General features: G+C 52.8%; 1 protein-coding gene across 2 annotated transcripts; it reads right to left on the bottom strand.

Annotated features, from left to right (window-relative positions):
• Nucleotides 1-2,675: 2,675 nt before the first annotated feature.
• Nucleotides 2,676-17,301, bottom strand: Wdr81 (WD repeat domain 81). Of its 2 annotated transcripts, XM_070027467.1 has the most exons (10): nt 13,399-17,301; nt 12,259-12,366; nt 11,807-11,997; nt 11,494-11,684; nt 10,691-10,856; nt 10,436-10,601; nt 8,340-9,029; nt 5,330-5,475; nt 4,830-5,009; nt 2,676-3,868 (listed from the first exon to the last, which is right to left on the bottom strand). In XM_070027467.1, exons 1-10 carry the CDS (start codon nt 17,051-17,053, stop codon nt 3,548-3,550), a joined length of 5,814 nt encoding a protein of 1,937 aa, XP_069883568.1. In that variant the 5' UTR covers nt 17,054-17,301; the 3' UTR covers nt 2,676-3,547. The 2 variants fall into 2 exon arrangements, with proteins under 2 accessions (XP_069883568.1, XP_069883569.1); XM_070027468.1 differs by lacking the exon at nt 12,259-12,366.
• Between the last annotated feature and the right edge of the window lie 1,473 nt (nt 17,302-18,774).

Genomic DNA, 18,774 nt, shown 5'->3' with positions numbered 1-18,774 from the left:
CCTTTCCCACCACAGCATCTAATCTTGAAATAGCAATTCAAACCCCCCTGGATTTAGGTCCCTCCTGAACCCAGAGAAGCACACTTTAGGAGCATACAGCTGAGAAAGCTAGGGTTGGCCAGCCATGAGGGCAGATCCAGAGATCCAGACACACAGGCTGGTTTAACATTATGCTTTTTTTTTTTTTTTTTTTTTGAGTCTAGTCGTGGGGCCTGAACTCTGAGCCTGGGTGCTGTCCCTCAAGGCTAGTACTCTACCACTTGAGCCACAGCGCCACTTCGGCTTTTTTCTTTTTGCTTATGTGGTGCTGAGGAATCGAACCCAGGGCCTCAGGCATGCAAGGCAAGCGCTCTACCACTGAGCCACCTTCCCAGCCCCACATTATGCCTGTTTGTTGTTGTTGTTGTTGCTAGTACTAGGGCTTAAATGCCGGGCCTGCACTCTCACTGAAGGCTAGTATTCATGTTGGTCGTGGTAGTGATGGTTATGGAGCTTGAATTCAGGGCCTGGGCGCTGTTCCTGAGCCTCTTTGTGCTCAAGGCTAGTGCGCTCCCACTTGAACCACAGCACTACTTCCAGTTTTTGAGTGGTTTAATGGCGATAAGAATATCACAGGCCAGGCGCCAGTGTCTCATACCTATAATCCTTGCTACTTGGTTCAAAGCCAGCCTGGGCAGGAAAGACTGGGAGACTCTTAACTCCAATTAACTACCAGAAAACCAGAAGTAGCACTGTGGCTCAAGTGGTGGAACACTGGCCTTAAGCTGAAGAGCTGAGGGACAGTGCCCAGGCCCAGAGTTCAAGCCTCACAACTAACAAAACAAAAACAAAAAAGTATCATGGGGACTTTTCTGCCCAGACTGACTTTGAACCATGATCCTCAGATCTCAGCCTCCTAAGTAGCTAGGATTACAGATTTGAGCCATTGGTGCTCAGCTTTAAAGCTAAGTATTCTATCATTTGAGCCATTCTTCCACTCCTGGCTTTTTGCTGCTTAACTGGAGCTAAGTCTCACGGACTTTTCTTCCCTGGCTGGCTTTATTTATTTTTTTTTTGGGTCCGGTCGTGGGGCCTGAACTCTGGGCCTGGGTACTGTCCCTCAGCTCTTCAGCTCAAGGCTAACGCTCTACCATTTGAGCCACAGTGCCACTTCCGGCTTTTTTCTTTATGTGGTGCTGAGGAATCGAACCCAGGGCCTCAGGCATGCAAGGCAAGCGCTCTACCACTGAGCCACCTTCCCAGCCCCCCCTGGCTGGCTTTAAACTGCAATCCTTGGATCTCAGTCTCCTGTATAGCTAGGATTATAGGTGTGAAACACCAACACTTGGCACTACATTATTCCTTTTAATAACTCCACAGAGTGAAGTCTTTCTTTGGTTAATCAGACTCAGATGCTTTGTGACCGGCCCAAGAACACAGCTGAGTTCAGAGTCACTTCCAATGTCCTTTCCTCCCCTTAACAGCTGACCAAGGATTTGGAAGGGAAGGCTGCAGGAGCCTATACAAAAAAACAACCTTCAGCTCTTGTAAGCCAAGGGTCCTGCCTCTGGCCTGGACCCAAGGGCAAGGGGTGAAGAGAGATGCAGAGAGATGTTACCTTTCCCAGCATCCTATCTTTTCAGGAGCAATGCACTCTGTCCTGTTCTTCATCCCCCTCCTAACTCTCCTGGATGTTGCTGGGTTTCAAGCTTCCCAGTCCTTACATTCTTTTTTATTTGGGGGGGGGGGGTCCGGTAGTGGGGCCTGAACTCTGGGCCTGGGTGCTGTCCCTCAGCTCTTCAGCTCAAGGCTAGCACTCTACCACTTGAGCCACAGTGCCACTTCCGGCTTTTTTCTTTTTGCTTCTGTGATGCTGAGGAATCGAACCCAGGGCCTCGTGCATGCAAGGCAAGTGCTCTACCACTGAGCCACCTTCCCAGCCCCCTTACGTTTGTTTGGGTTTGGTTTGGTGTTTTGTTTGTTTTGTCCGTCATGGGGCTTGAGCTGGGCCTGGGAGCTATTCCTGTGCTCTTCAGCTTAAGGCGAGTGCTCTACCGCTAGTGCCACAGCACTACTTCTGGTTTTCTAGTGGTTAATTGGAGATAAGAGTCTCACGGGCTTTTCTGCCCGGGCTGGCTTTGAACCGTGATCCACAGATCTCAGCCTCCTCTGTAGCTAGGATTACAAGTGTGAGCCACCGGCGCCTGGCTCCAGTACTTACATTCTTAAGACAAGCCATTAGCCAGGTATGGTGGTATATACCTGTTACCCAAGCTGCTTGAGAGACTGGGACAAGAGGATACCTTGAGCCCAGCCTGAGCTATATAGTAAGAAATTGTTTAAAAAATATAACACACACACACAAAAATAAGTTTAAAAAAGTATATATACGGGGCTGGAAGATAGCTCACTGGCAGAGTGCTTATCTTGCATGCAGGAGGCCCTAGGTTCAATTCCTCAATACCACATAAGCAGAAAAATCTGGAAGTGGTGCTGTGGCTCAAGTGGTAGAGTGCTAGCCTTGAGCTGAAGAGCTGAGGGACAGCGCCCAGGCCCAGAGTTCAGGCCCCACGACCAGCAAAAAAAAAAAAAAAGTATATATACATGTATGCATATATATATATGTATGCATATGTACATATGTCTATATATGTATATATACAAACAGTATAGTAAACAAGCTTCATTCCACCACATGGCTCTTCCAAAGGATTTATTGATCATATTTACAAAGGATTTCTTGGTTATATTTACATCTATTGCAAATAGTGAGGAGGCAACAGGAGGCAAGCCACAGACCTCAGCTCTGCTCTAGTTGAGGACTCAAGAGATTCCTGGGGCTCCCTGTCCCCTGTGAGAGACCTGAGATGCAGATGATTGATTCTTCTGGTCCCTTTTCTCAGGATCTTGGACCACCTTCCTGGGCCCAGGGGCTGCCTCCTCAGCTCAAGGCACAAACACTGTGGTTAGGGAGAGGCAGGCAAGGTATAGAATCACTCCTGGCAGGGACCATCTGGCCCAGCCCACCTTCTCACCCCTGGCCCTCTCTTCTTCCCTTCCTAGTCCCCCACCAGGCAGGGCCTGGCTGGATACTTGAAACCCAGATTCCTGGGTTATGCCCAGTCTTCCTTAGCCCTCCTGGAGTCCAAGCACCATCAGTGCCCTGGACTGGGGCAGTTTCCTGCCCTTGGGGTACAGGAGCAAGAAAAGCCCAATGGGAGCTGGCAGGGCAAAACCAGTCTCCCTTCCCCTTCCTGAAGCTTCCCTGTCCTGGAAGGCAGAGGTTGGGAGAAATGGAGGTCACAATGCTTTTCTCTCTTCTCCTTGCCTCCTTCTGGCTAGGAGCAGTGTCTGCACAAGCCATGATTGAGATCCCTCTGGCAGCTCTCATGGCTTTGGGAGATTCAGGGTCTAGGACCCCAACTGGGGGCCCTAGCAGGCAGGCCATGTAGACACAAAGGCATGGGGCCTGGGCCTGTCTGGAGGAATGTTTTGCAGCATCAGAGTAAGGAACTAGACTCCCAGGAGATGTCAACCTGCTCTGCCCAGCCAGCTTCGGTCTCAAGCTCTATGCCAGCAGGCGGATGACGCCATTGTCTGAGCCCAGCAGAAGGTGGCGTTTAGTGGGCAGCAAGGCCAGGCTGGTGAGTGTGCCACGGAAGTTCTCAGAACTGAGCTTTGTAGTAGCCTGAGAGGGTGGCTCCAACAGGGAGCAGACGCCAATCTTGTTGGCTACAGTACCAGTGACCACTTCGCTGCCATATAGGTCGAAGGTGTGGATGGGGTCAGATGCTGACTTGTAATGATGCGTAGGCTTCTGCTCCAGCTCCTTCCAGACGGTCAAGGAGTGGTCAGAGGAAGAGCTGACCAGGACACTGCCCTCCACTGCCTGTCAGTGGTTGGAGAGAAGAGAATCTCAGTGGGGGCCTGGATATCCTGAACTCCCACCAAGCCCCAACGCTTCCCATTTTCCCCTATATCACACAGGAAAGGGTAGCCACCAGTCAGCCGTGTCATGTTAACTACGGTTAATATTAATATTGTCATGAACCTAATCACTGCTCTGTGCTATGCTTGCTCCCTCACCACAACTGATCTTCAGAAAGACCCTATTAGGTAGATGCTACCACTGTTCCTATTTCTCAGTAGAAAAAACAGAGACTCGGAGAAGCGAGATCTCAGAGGGCTCGCACTAACACCCAGGCTGACCACAAGACTTCTTGACCCTTATTTGTTTAGAGACACTTGGAACCCAGGGTCCCTGGGGCCTAGAGGGAGCTGGGGGGGAACCCACCCTGTGTAGTAGCAATGCTTGCTTCCTGACCTGCACCCAAACTGCGCATGAACCCTCCTGGCCATTGCAAAGTGCCTCCCTGAGGCCTATGACCGAGAATGAGGAGTAGGAACTGGCTCCCCCTGCCCAGACCCTCTCCTGTCTCCCCACCCCCAAACCAGGGCATCCCAGCAGAAGGCATGGACTCTGCTCAGCAGTTTGGGGGCAGTAAACAGCTTCCCAGCTGAGCTTTATTTAACCTGAACTGGGTCATGGACAGGGCCCGACCCCTGATCCTCCAAGCAAGACAAATATGGACAAGGGTTACTCATTAGAACATCTCCATGGAACAGCAGGGTCAACTCTGCCCTTGGCTCCTGCCCCCTGCCTGCCTTCTGTGAGGCCCCTACAGTACACCTGGCTCCTGAGTTGGCAGAGGAAGACCAACCTCTCTGCCCATCAGTCCCTGAGCAGGTGTGAGGGACACCAATGCAAGCCTGTCACCGCTAAGGGCCTACAGCAGAGATAAGGGGTTGGAGTTAGACAGGGCAGTAGGCAAGAGGACTAAGCCCATCACCTTGATCTGTAGAATGTCCCCTTCATGAGCTGGCCAGCCTCGCAGAACCAGACCTGTGCGGGTGTCCAGGAGCACCATGAAGCCCGAAGAGAAACCAGCCACAACACTACGGCCACTGGGGCTCACTGCCAGGGAGCGGACAAGCCCAGGGTTCAGCCCGCCACCCAGGCGGAACTCATGCTGCAGGCAGAGGGAGACTGCATTGAGATGCCACCACTGACCCTGTCCACCCTCCCTGAGGCCCCAAACACCACCCAGGCCACCATGACCAGAAGGCCTGATCCGCCGGCCTCATCCGGAGTAAGGAAAAGGCCAGAACCCCACCCATCACAGGGCAGAGTCCCATCCCCACAGTGGCTGCTATGAATGACATTTAATAAGTCCAACTCCAGAGTGACATTAACAAGCCAGTATTCTGGCTTTCTCTCTTTGTGAGTCACCTCCCTGACAGGTCTCCAGAGACTCAAGTCAGGGCTCAGGAAACTAGACAAACCCCTGACCTGCAGGCCAGGCTTCCTGCAGTCCACAAAGCGCAGGGTAGAGTCAGAGCTGGCCATGGTGATGCTGGTGTGGGGGGCAGGCATGACAGCCACTGCAGTCAGGGGCACCCGGCTGTCCGACGGCTCCACTGCACGCAGGGTCTTCCCTGGGAAGGAAGGGTATAGTGTATCTGGGTCCTGGCAACTGATGGAGAGCCTTAGCCCCTTCCACATCTGCTACCTGCACCCCTCCCCCAGGGGTCTTCAGAAAACACTGGACTCTCCCCTGCTTCCAAGAGACTATTTGCCAAACACGTAATACATGGTACACATCAAACCAAATCCCTATGTGTATCATTTTCTAAACCAGTCCCATTTTATGGTGAGAAACCCAATGCCTCCCATAGCAGAATAATTTGCTTATGGTCACACATTAAAGTTGGTGGTGCTGCTCAAACTCAGGTATAGGCCATGTGTAATGGCTCATGCCTATAATCCCAATTATATGGAAGGCATAAGTAGAAAGATTGTGCCAAGCTTGGGCAAAAAAGCATGAGACCCTATTCAAAACCTAGCTAAAGCACAAAAATGGAAGGATGAAGGGTGAACAAATGCAGCAGTGGTACTCACTAGACACTATGTTGAAAATGAACTATACACCTTGTGGGTGGTGATGAGAGAGAAAAACTGGGAGTAAGGGAAGGGATGATATTATCTATAAGGAAATATACTATGTAACTGTAACCCCTCTGTACACCACCTTTATAATAACAATAAAAAAATGGGCTGGGAAGGTGGCTCAGTGGTAGAGCGCTTGCCTTGCATGCATGAGGCCCTGGGTTCGATTCCTCAGCACCACATAAGCAAAAAGAAAAAAGCCAGAAGTGGCGCTGTGGCTCAAGTGGTAGAGCTCTCGCCTTGAGCTGAAGAGCTGAGGGACAGCGCCAAGGCCCAGAGTTCAGGCCCCACGACTGGACAAAAAAAAATAAAAAAATTAAAAAAAAAATATTTTTAGGGCTGGGAAGGTGGCTCAGTGGTAGAGTGCTTGCCTCACACGCATAAGGCCCTGGGTTTGATTCCTCAGCACCACATAAACAAGAAAAAGCCGGAAGTGGGCACTGTGGCTCAAGTGGTAAAGCACTAGCCTATAATAACAATATTTGTTTTTTGCCAGTCCTGGGGCTTGAGCTCAGGACCTGAGCACTGGCTCTTAGCTGCTTTTGTTCAAGGCTAGCACTCTACCACTTGAGCCACAGTGCCACTTTCAGCTTTTTCTGTTTATGTGGTACTGAGGAATTGAACCCAAAGCTTCATGAATGCTAGACAAGCACTCTACCACTAAGCCACATTCCCAGCCCAATCCAATACACACACACACACACACACACACACACACACACACACACACACACACACACACACACACACACACACACACACACACACACACACACACACACACACACACACAATTTTTTTTTGTCGGTTGTGGGGCTTGAACTCTGGGCTTAGACACTGTCCCTGTGCTCTTCAGCTCAAAGTGAGCACTCTACCACTTGAGCCACAGTGCCACTTCTGGTTTTCTAGTGGTTTATTGGAGATAAAAGTCTCATGGACTTTCCTGCCCAAACTGGCTTTGAACCGTGATCCTCAGATCTCAGCCTCTTGAGTAGCTAGGAGTACAGGCGTGAGCCACTGGCGCCCGGCTCCAATATATATATATATTTTTTTTTTCCCAATATATTTTTTTAAGCCAGGTGCTTGTAGCTCATACCTATAAGCCTAGCTACTCAGGAAGTTAAGATCTGAGGATCGTAGTTCAAAGCCAGCCTAGGCAAAAAAGTCCATGAGACTCTTATTTCTAATTAATCACCAGAAAACCAGCTCAAAGTGGTAGAGCACTAGCCTTGAGCAGAAAAGCCCAAGCTCTGAGTTTACAACAACAAAAAATAAATAAAAATACAAAAACAACTAACTAAAGAGGACTCTTCTTTGAAGTCCCTTTTCAAACAGAGAGTCTCAGTACTTTCCTTTCATGGCTCTCCTTCACTTTCAAATCAACTTGCTCTGTCTGCTTTAAAAAATAATAAATAGGGGTGCTGGGAAGGTGGCTCAGTGGCAGAGTGCTTGCCTTGCATGCAAGAGGCCCTGGGCTCAATTCCTCAGTACCACATAAACAGAAAAAGCCAGAGTGGTGCTGTGGCTCAAGTGGTAGAACACCAGCCTTGAACTGAAGAGCTGAGAGACAGCGCCCAGGCCCAGAGTTCAAGCCCCACAACTGACAAGAAAGGAAGGAAGGAAGGAAGGAAAGATGGAAGGAAGGAAGAAAGAAGGAAAATATAATAATTAAAAAAAAAAACTAGAGCTGGGTACCAGTGGCTCATGCCTATAATGATCTGAGAATCATGGCTCGAAGCCAGCCTGGACAGGAAAGTCCATGACACTCATCTCTAATAAACTACCAAAAAGCCAGAAGTACAGCTGGAGGGCTCAAGTGTTAGAGTGCTAGCCTTGAACAACAAAAGCCCAGGGACAGCACCCAGGCCCTGAATTCAAACCCCAGGACCAGCACAAACACACTATACCAGGCACCAGTAACTCACATCTATAATCCTAGCTTCTCAGGAGACTGAGATCTGAGGATCACAGTTCAAAGCCAGCCTGGGTTTGAAAAGTCCCCATGAGATTCTCCAATTAAACCACCAGAAAACCAGAAGTGGTGTTGTGGCTCAAAATAGTAGAGCAGAAGGGCTCAGGGAGAGTGGCCAGGCCCCATGACTGCCCCCCAAAAATAAACAACTAAAGCAAAAAGGCGAGAAGCATGATTCAAATGGTAGAAAGCCCAGCAAGTTCAAGGCCCTCAAGTCTAACAGATTTAAAGCTCTAACTGCTCCTCCAGATAGTCTCACTGGCTCTCTCCCCAAGATATACTATTATTACACCCCCCCCCACATACACACATACTGAGACCCCCACTCCCAGAGACCTGGCATAGTAGAACAAAGAACAGGCCTCACCTGGGCCCCCTCACCTGTGAAGGGGTCCCAGACGTGCACAGCCCCATCACAGCTCACTACATACTGCGGGGCCTCAAGCTGGCCCACGTAGAACACACTCTTCCGGTGCTGGGCATAGATGAGGCGGGGGGCTGTCTCACTGGTTCCATCCCCGTAGTTGTACAATGGCCACAGGCGCACAGTTCGATCCTTGCTGCCACTCAGGAAGAAGTCCTCGCTGCTCAGGGGAGCCACACACTTGACAGCCCCCGAGTGGCCTGGGAAGCTCTGTAGGCGAATCTGGTGGAAGTGGAAATGTGCATCCTGCTGGCTCACACCAATCTCATACTGCCAGTATGCTAGCCAGTTTCCACTCAGGCCATGGGCACTCCGTGGCAGCTCCCGCTTTAAGGCGTTGTCATCATTCCCAAGGCCAAGGCCTCCACCACCCATCCCTGAGCTAGGGCCCAGTAGCCCAGGACTTTCCAGTTGAGAATCATTAGGGATCTGGATTCGATTTCCAATCAGGACACTCCCAAAAGTCCCTGAGTGGCCATCATCCTGGAGACAGCTCCCACCCCGGGGGTCCCTCTCAGGGCTAGTGCTGGGCATAGTGGGCTCCATGCTGGCAGGATTGTGGGTACTCAGGCTGATGCTTTCCAGGTACAGTCCCGCCAGCTCCCCAACCAGCTCATGGTTGGGGATGATTTTCTGGATGATGTCACCTGGATGGGAGGAGGAGAGGTTCTAAGATCAGGAAATTGGACAGGTGGCTGCTATACCCACCCAAGGACTTAGGAGCCACAGAAGACAACTTTGGACAAGTAGTCCTTGTCTCTGAGCATCAATTTCACTCCCAATAAAACATGATTTCCTTTGGTTAGTATATTCATATGCACTGTGCTACAAATCAAAAACAGGACAGTGAATCAAACAGGCAGTAACTTGCCCTCCCAGAACATCGGTGGGGGGTTGGGGAATAATAACATACCTAACCATAAGGCTATTAATTCTATTTAAGGCAATGGCCCACATAAATGCCAGCACAGTACCTGTCCTGGAGAAAACGCTACAAAATTGGCAGGCTACTCACACCTTTGCAGACATCTCTGGAGACCATCAGTATATCACCCTCACTCCCCTACTCCCAAGTCTCTCTTGCTAGCTAATGCTCAGGCACTGTTTACATGTCACCTTGAGACTTGGTGTCTGAGGCTAAAATGCTTTGATCTAATCCCTCCCCTAAAAATGTGCTCAACACTAGCCTTCAGCAAAAAAGCTCAGTAACAATGCCCAAGACCTGAGTTTAAGCCCCAGGACTGGCACACACCAAAAAAGTGCTTAAAACTAGCTCAAGGCCATGCACTGGCTACTCATACCTGTAATCCTAGCTACTCAGGAAGCTGAGATCTGAGGATTGTGGTTCGAAGCCAGCCTGGGCAGAAAAGTCTGTGAGACTCTTATTTCCATTAACTACCAAAAAAAAAAAAGAAAACAACCAACAACAACAGAAAAAAACTGGAAGTGGAGCTGTGGCTCAAGTGGTAGAGCGCTTGCCTTGCATGCATGAGGCCCTGAGTTCGATTCCTCAGTACCACATAAGCAAAAAGGAAAAAAGCCGGAAGTGGTGCTGTGGCTCAAGTGGTAGAGCGCTAGCCTTGAGCTGAAGAGTTCAGGCCCCATGACCGGACCCAAAAAAAAAAAAAAAAGCTCAGGGACAGCACACAGGCCCTAAATCCAAGCCCCAGGACTTGTGCATGTGCACAGGTGCACGCATGCACACAAACACACACACACACAAATGACTTAGTAGAGTGCCTGCCTAGTATGAGAAAGCCCTGAGTTCATTCTTTGTATTGAAAAAAAAAAATTAGTTCTATCCTCAGTACTGAACAAACAAATAAATAAATCCCAATTGTTAAAAAGAAAGGCATGGTGGTGCACACCTGTAATCCCAGAACTCAGGACACTAACAAGATCGTGTCTGAGGCCAGTATAGGCTACACAGCAAGACTCTGTGTATATACATACATAAACTATTGCTACTGACTGTTCAGTAAAGCATGGAGCCCTTCCCAGGGAAGAGAGAGCAGCCACCAAGGTTGTACAAGGGAACAGGAGGGGCCAGTACCCAACAGGCAGGAGAAGGGCACGTAGATTGTGTATGCCATCTCTAGGGTGAACACCTTCTGCAGCTCATCCAGCAGTGTAGGGTCCACCAACCGCCGCTGCCCATCAGAGAAGGTCGCCTCTGGCAGCTGGCCCTCACCACAGCCCTCAGGATCCAGCTGCAGATCCTGTGGGAAGGAAGCACTGAAGAGTCAGAGCGGCCCCAGCCCCAGCCCCACCCCAGCCCAGCCAGCTCCAACCCTGAAGTTCAGCCCACCTGCTGCCGAAGCTCATGCAGCTGAGAGAAGACTTGGAAGAAAGTGGCCACAGGTTCACTTAGGTGCTGCTGGACCATCTCCTGCCCAATGCGCAGGCAGATGAGGGCAATAAGGCTGATGGTCTTCACACACAGCACAGTCCGGGCCTGGGCTCCACTTGGGAACCTAGAAACAGAATTCATGAGTTCCAGGCCAGGCTCTCTGCAAGAATCTACAAAGCTATCAAGAGCTTTTTTTGGGGGGGTGGAGGGGTAGGGAGTGGAGATCAGTCGAGGAGTTTGAACTCTGGGCTTGGTCCCTGCGCTCTTCAGCTCAAGGCAAGCACTTTACTGCTTAAGCCAGAGCACCACTTCCAGTTTTCTGGTGGTTTATTGGAGATAAGAGTCTCACAGACTTTCCTGCCCGGGCTGGCTTTGAATCATGATCCTCAGATCTCAGCCTCCTGAGTAGCTAGGATTACAGGTGTGAGCCAACAGCGCCCAGCTTTATCAAGAGCTTTAAAGGAAAGAAGCTCTAAGACCAAGCTCATCCAAACCAGATGAGGAAAACAGGCACAGGAAAATCGTGTAGTTTATTCAGTCAGAGCTAGAATCAGAACAAGGAATATTTCTTTTTTCAGTGCTGAGGATGAAAGCAGGTGCCTCATACATGCTAGGGGAGTCCTTTATCACACCCCCAGCCCAGGACCAGGACTCTTGGCATCCAACTCAATGTTCATCTCCTCTTTCCTGAGCTTCCCAGTCCTGCCTATGGAGGTGCCTTCAGCCTGGCAGCTTCCCCTTGAGGCTGAGCAGGAACCTACCCTGTGACAAGGGAGGTGAGGAAGCTGAGCACAGGCAGCAGGACCTCGTGGCTGATCCGGGGCAGGATGTCCATGAGGGTGGTGTCCGAGAGGTACACAATGATCTTCTGAGTTAGTGTCACTGCGGCCAGCAGCCCTGCCTCCTTGCGGCTGTTCAGTCGGCTGGGGCTTGAGTTGTTAGCTGGGGCCACCTGGAATTACTGAGTAGATGAGCACCACGCTACTCTCCAGATACCCTGGTATCCCACAGATCCTAGGCCAGCCCTCAAGTCCTCAACTTCCCCATCCCAGGCTGGCCAAACCAGTGACTGACCAGGTAGCTGATGTAGGGCAGGTACTGGTAGGTGAGGACAGGTTCCCCATACAGGTAGGCGATGTGGAGGAGGCAGCTGAGCACAGGCCGGGATACTATGTCGCCCAACACTGGCCTCTTCTGGTAGATGTTGCCAGCACTCAATGGGGGGCTCTCGCCACTGCTAACCGTGAACTGCTGCCGAGTGGGCCCTGCCAAGGAAGAGCCAACAGCCTTGAGCAGCTAGCAGAGGCAAGGAGGGTGATTACCCGTCCAGGACTGTGGGAGCCATTCCTGCTCATGCTAGCCTGGGGGCCATACTGTGCCCTACCTAAAAAAAACGAAGGTCCTGAATCCAAGATCTGCTCAGAAAGTGGTCTGAGGAGGAGCTAGTTAAGATCCCCTAGAGATGGCTGAAGACGGGCAGAGGCCTAGAAGGAGGCTAGGTTTCCAGCAGTGACCACAGGCCTTACCAACATAACAAGACGTCAGCAGGCGCAGCAGGTTCCGGGCCACGTGGCGGGAGGCCACAGTGGGGCCAAGTTTGGCTGACAGCCAGCGGACCATCTTGCAGGCTGTATCTGTAGGGCAGGAGCAGGCCCTGAGCTCATCAGATAATAGCACTCATCACCACTCCCACCCCGCCCGCTGCACCCCACCCCACTTAGCTGACTCAGGCCACAGCACTGGCCTAAGCAGTGTTCCCACACTGGCCCTCTCCATTTAGCAGTGGCAGAGGTGCTAGGCTTTTGCCTGTGGGGCTGGCCACTGCAGACTCTTCTCAGGCATGACCTGCAGAAAGTCAATCTTCCCTGGCTCTTGGCTTCTTCTTTTCCAGCCTCTTTTCCCTCAACTTCCCTGTGCTCTCTCAGCTAAATCATGTTGGCTTTTCTTTTTTTCTTTTCTTTTTTTTTTTGCTAGTACCAAAGTTTGAACTCAGGGCCTCTCACACTTGCTGGGCTTGTTCTGTGGGATGATGCTTGAGCCATGTTTCCATTTCAGCCCTTTTGTCAGTTTAGAGATGGAATCTTGAAGACTTTCCTGCCCAGGCTGACTTCCTCTGAATCTCAGCCTTCTGAGTTGCTAGGATTACAGGCAGGAACCACTGGTGCCCTGTCTCATGCCAGCCTTTTACTGCTTTTCTAATGGAATTAGAAGCTTCCAATTACATCCTACCCAGAACATATTTCCCACTTCCTACTGTACCATTTTTACACGCTTTACACCCCTATTTGAACTTCAATGGTTCCTGTTTTTTGAGTTGTATGTCTGTAGTGCTGGCATAGAACCCAAGGCCTCAAGCATGTTAAGCAAATGCTCTACCACTGAGCTATACTCCAGCCTGAAATACCCCTACTTTCAAGAAAGCCTTCTCTGACTCTTCCAAACTAAACTTAAGCCCCTTTTTCCCATCCACTCATAAGACTAACATATTTCATTGCATCAGACTGCTTGCCATGCAGCAGCTCCTCTGCTGGATTTAGTCCTCTGAAGGTAGCCTGTGTCTATGTTGCGTGGATCTGGCTGCACCCATGCTTGGCACCAAGCAAAACACTGCAAACATGGAGAGAAAAGTAGTGACTGACCAATACCTCCCAGACCTGAGGACTCACCAAGGAGGATCTTCTGTTCCTTGCCTTCTGATTGCTCTGTCAGGGGCTCCTGCTCCTGCTCCTCTGTGTCTCCCTCACCGCCACCAGTCACAACTGTCTCCATGGACAGCACTGTGTCAGACAGAGCGAGTTCAGCTGTCCCAGTGATCTCATCCTGCTCCCCCTCCTCCTCTTCCAATACCACACAGCCTTCTTCTTCCTCCTCGTCCTCCGAGCCCTCGCTCTGCTTCAAGTCCTGGCTGCTGTCGCCTGATCTGAGGCTGCTCTTGTCCACAGGGGCAGCTCCATCATCTGCAGCCCGCTCCTCACCCAGCGAGGTCTCACTGGTGCTGCTTTTGTCACTCAGACGACCCAGGCTCACAGCCTCAGGCTCCTGGGACTGTGGAGACTCAGCCACATAGAGCCCAGCTTGGAAATCCTCGGTCTCAGGGAGATCAGCCTGGTCATGGAAGCTGACCCCTGATGTGTAGTCTGGGAGCCCCAGGCCCGAGGAAGCAGCTGGCTCCTCCTCCATCTGAATCTCTTCCCCAAAGGCACAGGAACCAGGCCCAGCCCCTGGGAGCTGGCTTTCCTCATCCTCCGTGCCCACCCCCAGGCCCTTGCTCTCCTCCTGGGAGACCTCCACACCAGCCAGCACCTGCAGGACATGGGGCAGCAGGTGGACAAGAAAGGCCTGCAAGCCCAGCCGCACCATCAGCTGTGCCACAAAACAGTCAGTGTACAGGTAGAAGCGGCCATGCAGCCGGCAAGGGCTCTCATAGGCACCAATGAGAGGCTTTAAGAGGTACTTATTGGCATTTTTGGGGCCCAGTGCCTTGGCAACAGGCTCAAATAGGTACCAGGCTGTGTACACGGCTGTGTGCTCCTCTGACATGAGTGACAGCACAAAGGGGAGAAGGATCTCCAGGCCCTCGGGAGTGATGTCACTTAGTACTGAGCCCAGTTGCTGCCACAGAGCAAACACTAGCTCTCGTCCCTGGGTCTCATCTTCTACACGCCTTGCCTGATACAGAAGGATGAACCTGTGCAGGGCCGGGAAGTAGGAAGGGAAGGGAACTACAGAGCTGAAGGGGCTGAGAAGCTGGGCTGGGCAGGGTGGGGGCAATCCCTGGGAGACAGGTCTATATTCAAACAGTGGGTCCAACGTGCCCCTCTTTTCAACCACAAGGCCTCCAGGTCCACTCAGTTGCAGGAGTGTATCCAGCACAGGCTGCAAAGACACAGGGACCTCCTTAATGTGGCGTGTGCAGAGTCCCCGAACAGCCTCGAAGCGTACCCACAAAGATGAGTCAGGCTGCAGTGTCCGGACCCTGGTGGCAAATACCATCTCTGCCAATAGGACACCCAGCGCCTGCATGTCCCGGTGGAAGAGGTCCTGCAGCTGTACGGGTGGCTGGATCTGAGACTGCTCTGGCACCTCCAACTGGCCCCCTAAGCCTCTAGCCAGGAAGTTGCCCATTTTCTCCAGTTCCTCCAGAGCCTGCAAGGGACTGAAGCCTTCGGGAAGAAGGATCTTCCCCTCCTCACCTTCGCCAGGATCTGCCGCAGCAGCTTTATTCCTGCGGCCAGGTCGAGAGGCTGAGGCTGCTGAGAAAGACAGGACAGCAGGAGAGGCTTGACTGGAAGTGGAGCCCAGCTGGTCCCCTGCTTTCCCAGGGACAGATATGGAATCCAGAGCTTCTGTGGCCTGCTCTAAGTCATCTTCCCCTGAAATGGGCCTGTCTCCAGTCCAACCAGCCTCACACGGAGTGGCCTCTAAAACGAGCCTGCCCATCCCATTTGTGAGCTGTCCTGGGAAGTCTTCCCGGCCGGTGGTTTCCTGGATGTTCTGAACCAAGAGCCGGGGGATGAGTGGAGGCTCCGGGGCAAGGGCAGGAGCCCCAGCCAGGCGCTGAGGGTGTGGCTGATCGAAGAGCTGCACTACGCCATAGCTGGTCAGGTGGGTGTGGGCATCCACCAGGTGCAGGCATACATTCTTCTCCTTCACAGCCTCCTTGCCCTGGAGTTTGTAGCCAAAGGTGAGGTCAATCCAGTGGTGCAGATCCTGTGATACCTCGCGGCTCTCTAGCAGTGCGCGGTGGGCCGCCACAAACTCCTGACTGGAACTGCACCAGGCTGGCACATCCAGGTCAGGCATGTCAGGGTGGATGGAGCAAAAGATAGAGGGATCAGTGTAGAACTCGGGGATGCACTCATCAGGCGTCCAGGTCTGCATCCGCTCCATGCTGGCAGGATATTCATGGGGCTCCCACTGCGCTCGGACATGTCCACAGAGTATGGACCTGGGTGTGCGGCGAGCCTTGTACACATAGTACGTGATATCTGACAGCACATCAGAGATGTGGTGAGGAACGTGAGGTGACTCCCCGCCACCAGCACCACCTGCAACAAATGCCTGCCGGGTCATCTCATACGTGAAGTCTAGTTGCTTGTCACCTTTGTTGAGGCGGAACTTGGATTTGCGCAGGTCCCTGAAGCGCCCATGGGGCGTGGTAAAATCCACCACCCAGGGAAGCACCGGGTGATAGTTGGGATCCCCCTGCCGTCGACCTGCCAACCGATTCAACTGCATGAGGTAGTGGAAATTGCTGATGCGGCCATGCACCCAATCTAGAACAAGGCCCCTCAGTTCTTCCTGGCAGGTACGACACTCAGGTCCCCCTGCCCTCTCTTTTTCAGACTTAATGGCTGTCTCATCCCTCACCACAGGGGCCTGCTTGTTCTCATCTTCTGTGTGCAATTCATAAGCACTTAAGTCCAGCCGGAGCTGGCTGCAAAGCTTCTCATCCACAGCGACGTGGTGCAAGGACAGGGCCCCGCAGGCCAGCCCCAGGCGGTGACAGGCATCCATGGCCCTCAGCACACGGAAAAGAATAAAGAGCACCTTGGCTTGGCTGTTGGTCAGCTTGGCGGGGCTAAAGGTGACTACATCGTGCAGGGAGAACTGCACATAAGGGTGTACCACATACAACATCTCCAGGGACTCCAGCAGGGCCTCGGCTCGCAAAAGGCTGGGACAGGCTGGGCTGCCCCGAGGGGGGCAGGGGACGTCTCTGGCGGATGATAGGCATTGGGAGGCTTCACCCACTGGCAAAAAAGGGCAGCCATAAACCCTCTGCAGAGCCTGCCTGACGGAATCCAAGGCAGGGGCAGCCGAGGGGGCAGGGCTATGACTATAGGGCTGCCCATAGGTCTGATAGGCATGGCGCCACAGGTTCCGATAATTCTGGGCAGCCACTTCCTGCATGAATCGGGTGAGAGTCTCAGGGCTGTAAGACCCCTCCTCACAGGACTGGGCCCCGCCCAGCGGGTAGGACAGTCTCCGTTTCCGCAGCCCGTGCACCTCCACACGCGTCCAGCCCGGGGGCAGCCTCTGCACCGAGCGCTGCAGGAGCGTCCTGACTTCCGCTTCGCTCAGGCCCTCGGCCCGGGGACAGGGTCCGAGCCGGCGCTCGCGGAGGCCGGCGAGCCAGCGCGAGGACACCAGGGCCACCACGTGGGTACCCCCCGGGGCCGGACCCAGCTGCCGGGCATCGATATTCAGGTCCCTCTCCACGCTCCGGAGCAGTTCCTCCATGTCGGGGCTCGGGGGTGTGGCCCAGGCCTCGGCCCGGGTGGGACGGGCGACCTCCCGCACCTTGCTCCCCTGGGCCATCTCCTCCCGGCCGCCGGGGGGCAGCGCGAGGCTGAGCCTGGCCACGGCCCTCCTCGCGATGGCTTCCGGGGTGCCAGGCCCGGGGCCGGGGAGGGCTGATCGAGGGGCTGGGACCGGGGTGCAGTTGGCTAAGGGGAACCGGCGGTGTGGAGGGGGGGGGACTAGAGTGGGGGAGCCCTTACCACCTCCGTAGGGTCCTGCGCTGCAGGCGCTGCGGGAAGGGGGCTGCAAGGTGCCAGCGCTGGGCTCTACCGTGACGGGTCAGCTGATGCGGGTCATGTGATCGGCCCGACACGGAAACAACCGCACGTGGCTCGCCCAGGCCGGAGAGACCCCGCCTCCTGCCCGCGCCGCCGCCCTCGCGTTCTTGGCTTTTCTTCCCGGGGTGGCTCGGCCCGGGCTCCGCAGGGTCCCGGTGCTACGCGGGAGTCCGGCGGGGAGGGCGATCTGGATGGGCCGCGGGCCCTCCATCCTCCTCCCGCTCCCCGCGTCCCCCTGTGCGCGCCGGGACGCGGTTCTGGGGTCTGTTCTCGGAGATGCCAGCTCGTAAGCCGAGTGTCTGCACAGCCAGGGGCATGCATGGCCGCCTCCCAAACCCAGGCGCCCCTTGGCCCCCGCGGCGCTCTAAGGGGTGGGAAGAATAGCGCTTGTCGTTTAGATGTTACAGGTAATAACCAGGAGCTACCAATAAAGGATTGCCCGAGTGGGTTCAAATGGAGACAGAAAGTGCCAGACTTCCATTTTTTTCCCCTTTTTTTTTCACTAGAGCCCTACTGTGCACAGCACAGCGCGGGGGGGGGGGGGGGGGGCTTCTCTCCCCCTCCTTCCTTCTCCACCTCTTAGCCTTTGAGCCCAAAAAATCTCACCTTGTCATGTAGGTGCTCTGCCACCTGAGCCACTCTGGTTATTTTGTTGTTGTTGTAACTATGTGTAAGTATGGCTTATGTGTATGTTTTGTTTTTGTTTTTGTGGGTCCTGGCCTTGAACTCTGGGCCTGGGCACTGTCCCAGAGCCTCTTTGTGCCCAAGACTAGCACTCTGCCACTTGAGCCACAGCACCACTTCCAGCTTTTCCTGAGCAGCTTATTGGAGATAAAAGTCTCGGGGACTGCCCTGGCTGGTTTTGAACCACCATCTTCAAATCAGCCTCCTGAATAGCTAGGTGAATCACTAGAGCCCAGCTTCTGTAACTATGTTTCCTTCATACTCAACAGTCACAATCACACAAAGTATAACTGATTGTTTAAACAACACATTCCAAATAACCTAATGAAGAAACTAGTAAAAGGAACTGATCTTGAACATGTAACAAAACATCTGTGAATAATACTGAACACACAATGCATAGAATCACAACAGGCCTTTTGAAATTTTAAAATCTTTAACCAACAGGGCAAAGTGCTAAGAAAAAGCACATAAATATATCCATCCTGCTAACTTGCTCTAGTAGTAAATCCACTTCCACTCTAGTTATTTTCTTGAGAAAAGGTCTCCCTCTATGCCTTCGGGCCTATGCCTCCCATGATCTTCTTTGTAGTAACTAGCATGAGAGTCTGGCCACTGGACCGAGCTAGAGGTTGAGATAGAGTCTCCCTGGCCTTAAACTTCCATGTTCCATATGTCTGCTTCCCAAGTGGCAAAGATTACAGGCTCCAGACACTGTGTCTGGCTTCTTTTTTCATTATAACTCCAGGAGATCCCTGAAAAAAAGTGGCCCAACCC

The sequence above is a fragment of the Dipodomys merriami genome, unplaced genomic scaffold, assembly GCF_024711535.1.
Source record: "Dipodomys merriami isolate MVZ:Mamm:240054 unplaced genomic scaffold, mDipMer1.0.p SCAF_19, whole genome shotgun sequence".
NCBI classification, from domain to species: domain Eukaryota; kingdom Metazoa; phylum Chordata; class Mammalia; order Rodentia; family Heteromyidae; genus Dipodomys; species Dipodomys merriami.
The sequence above is the reverse complement of the archived record's forward strand: the minus strand, read 5'-3'. Positions and strand labels throughout refer to the sequence as shown.

Bases quoted from the DNA above. Each gene is read 5' to 3' on its own strand.
- Wdr81 (XM_070027467.1), bottom strand. From the start codon at position 17,053: ATGGCCCAGGGGAGCAAGGTGCGGGAGGTCGCCCGTCCCACCCGGGCC. The intron at 11,685-11,806 runs GTCAGTCACTGG...CAGTAATTCCAG, and splicing joins TGCCCTACATCAGCTACCTG to GTGGCCCCAGCTAACAACTC. The intron at 5,010-5,329 runs GTCAGGGGTTTG...CTCTGCCTGCAG, and splicing joins GCAGGAAGCCTGGCCTGCAG to CATGAGTTCCGCCTGGGTGG.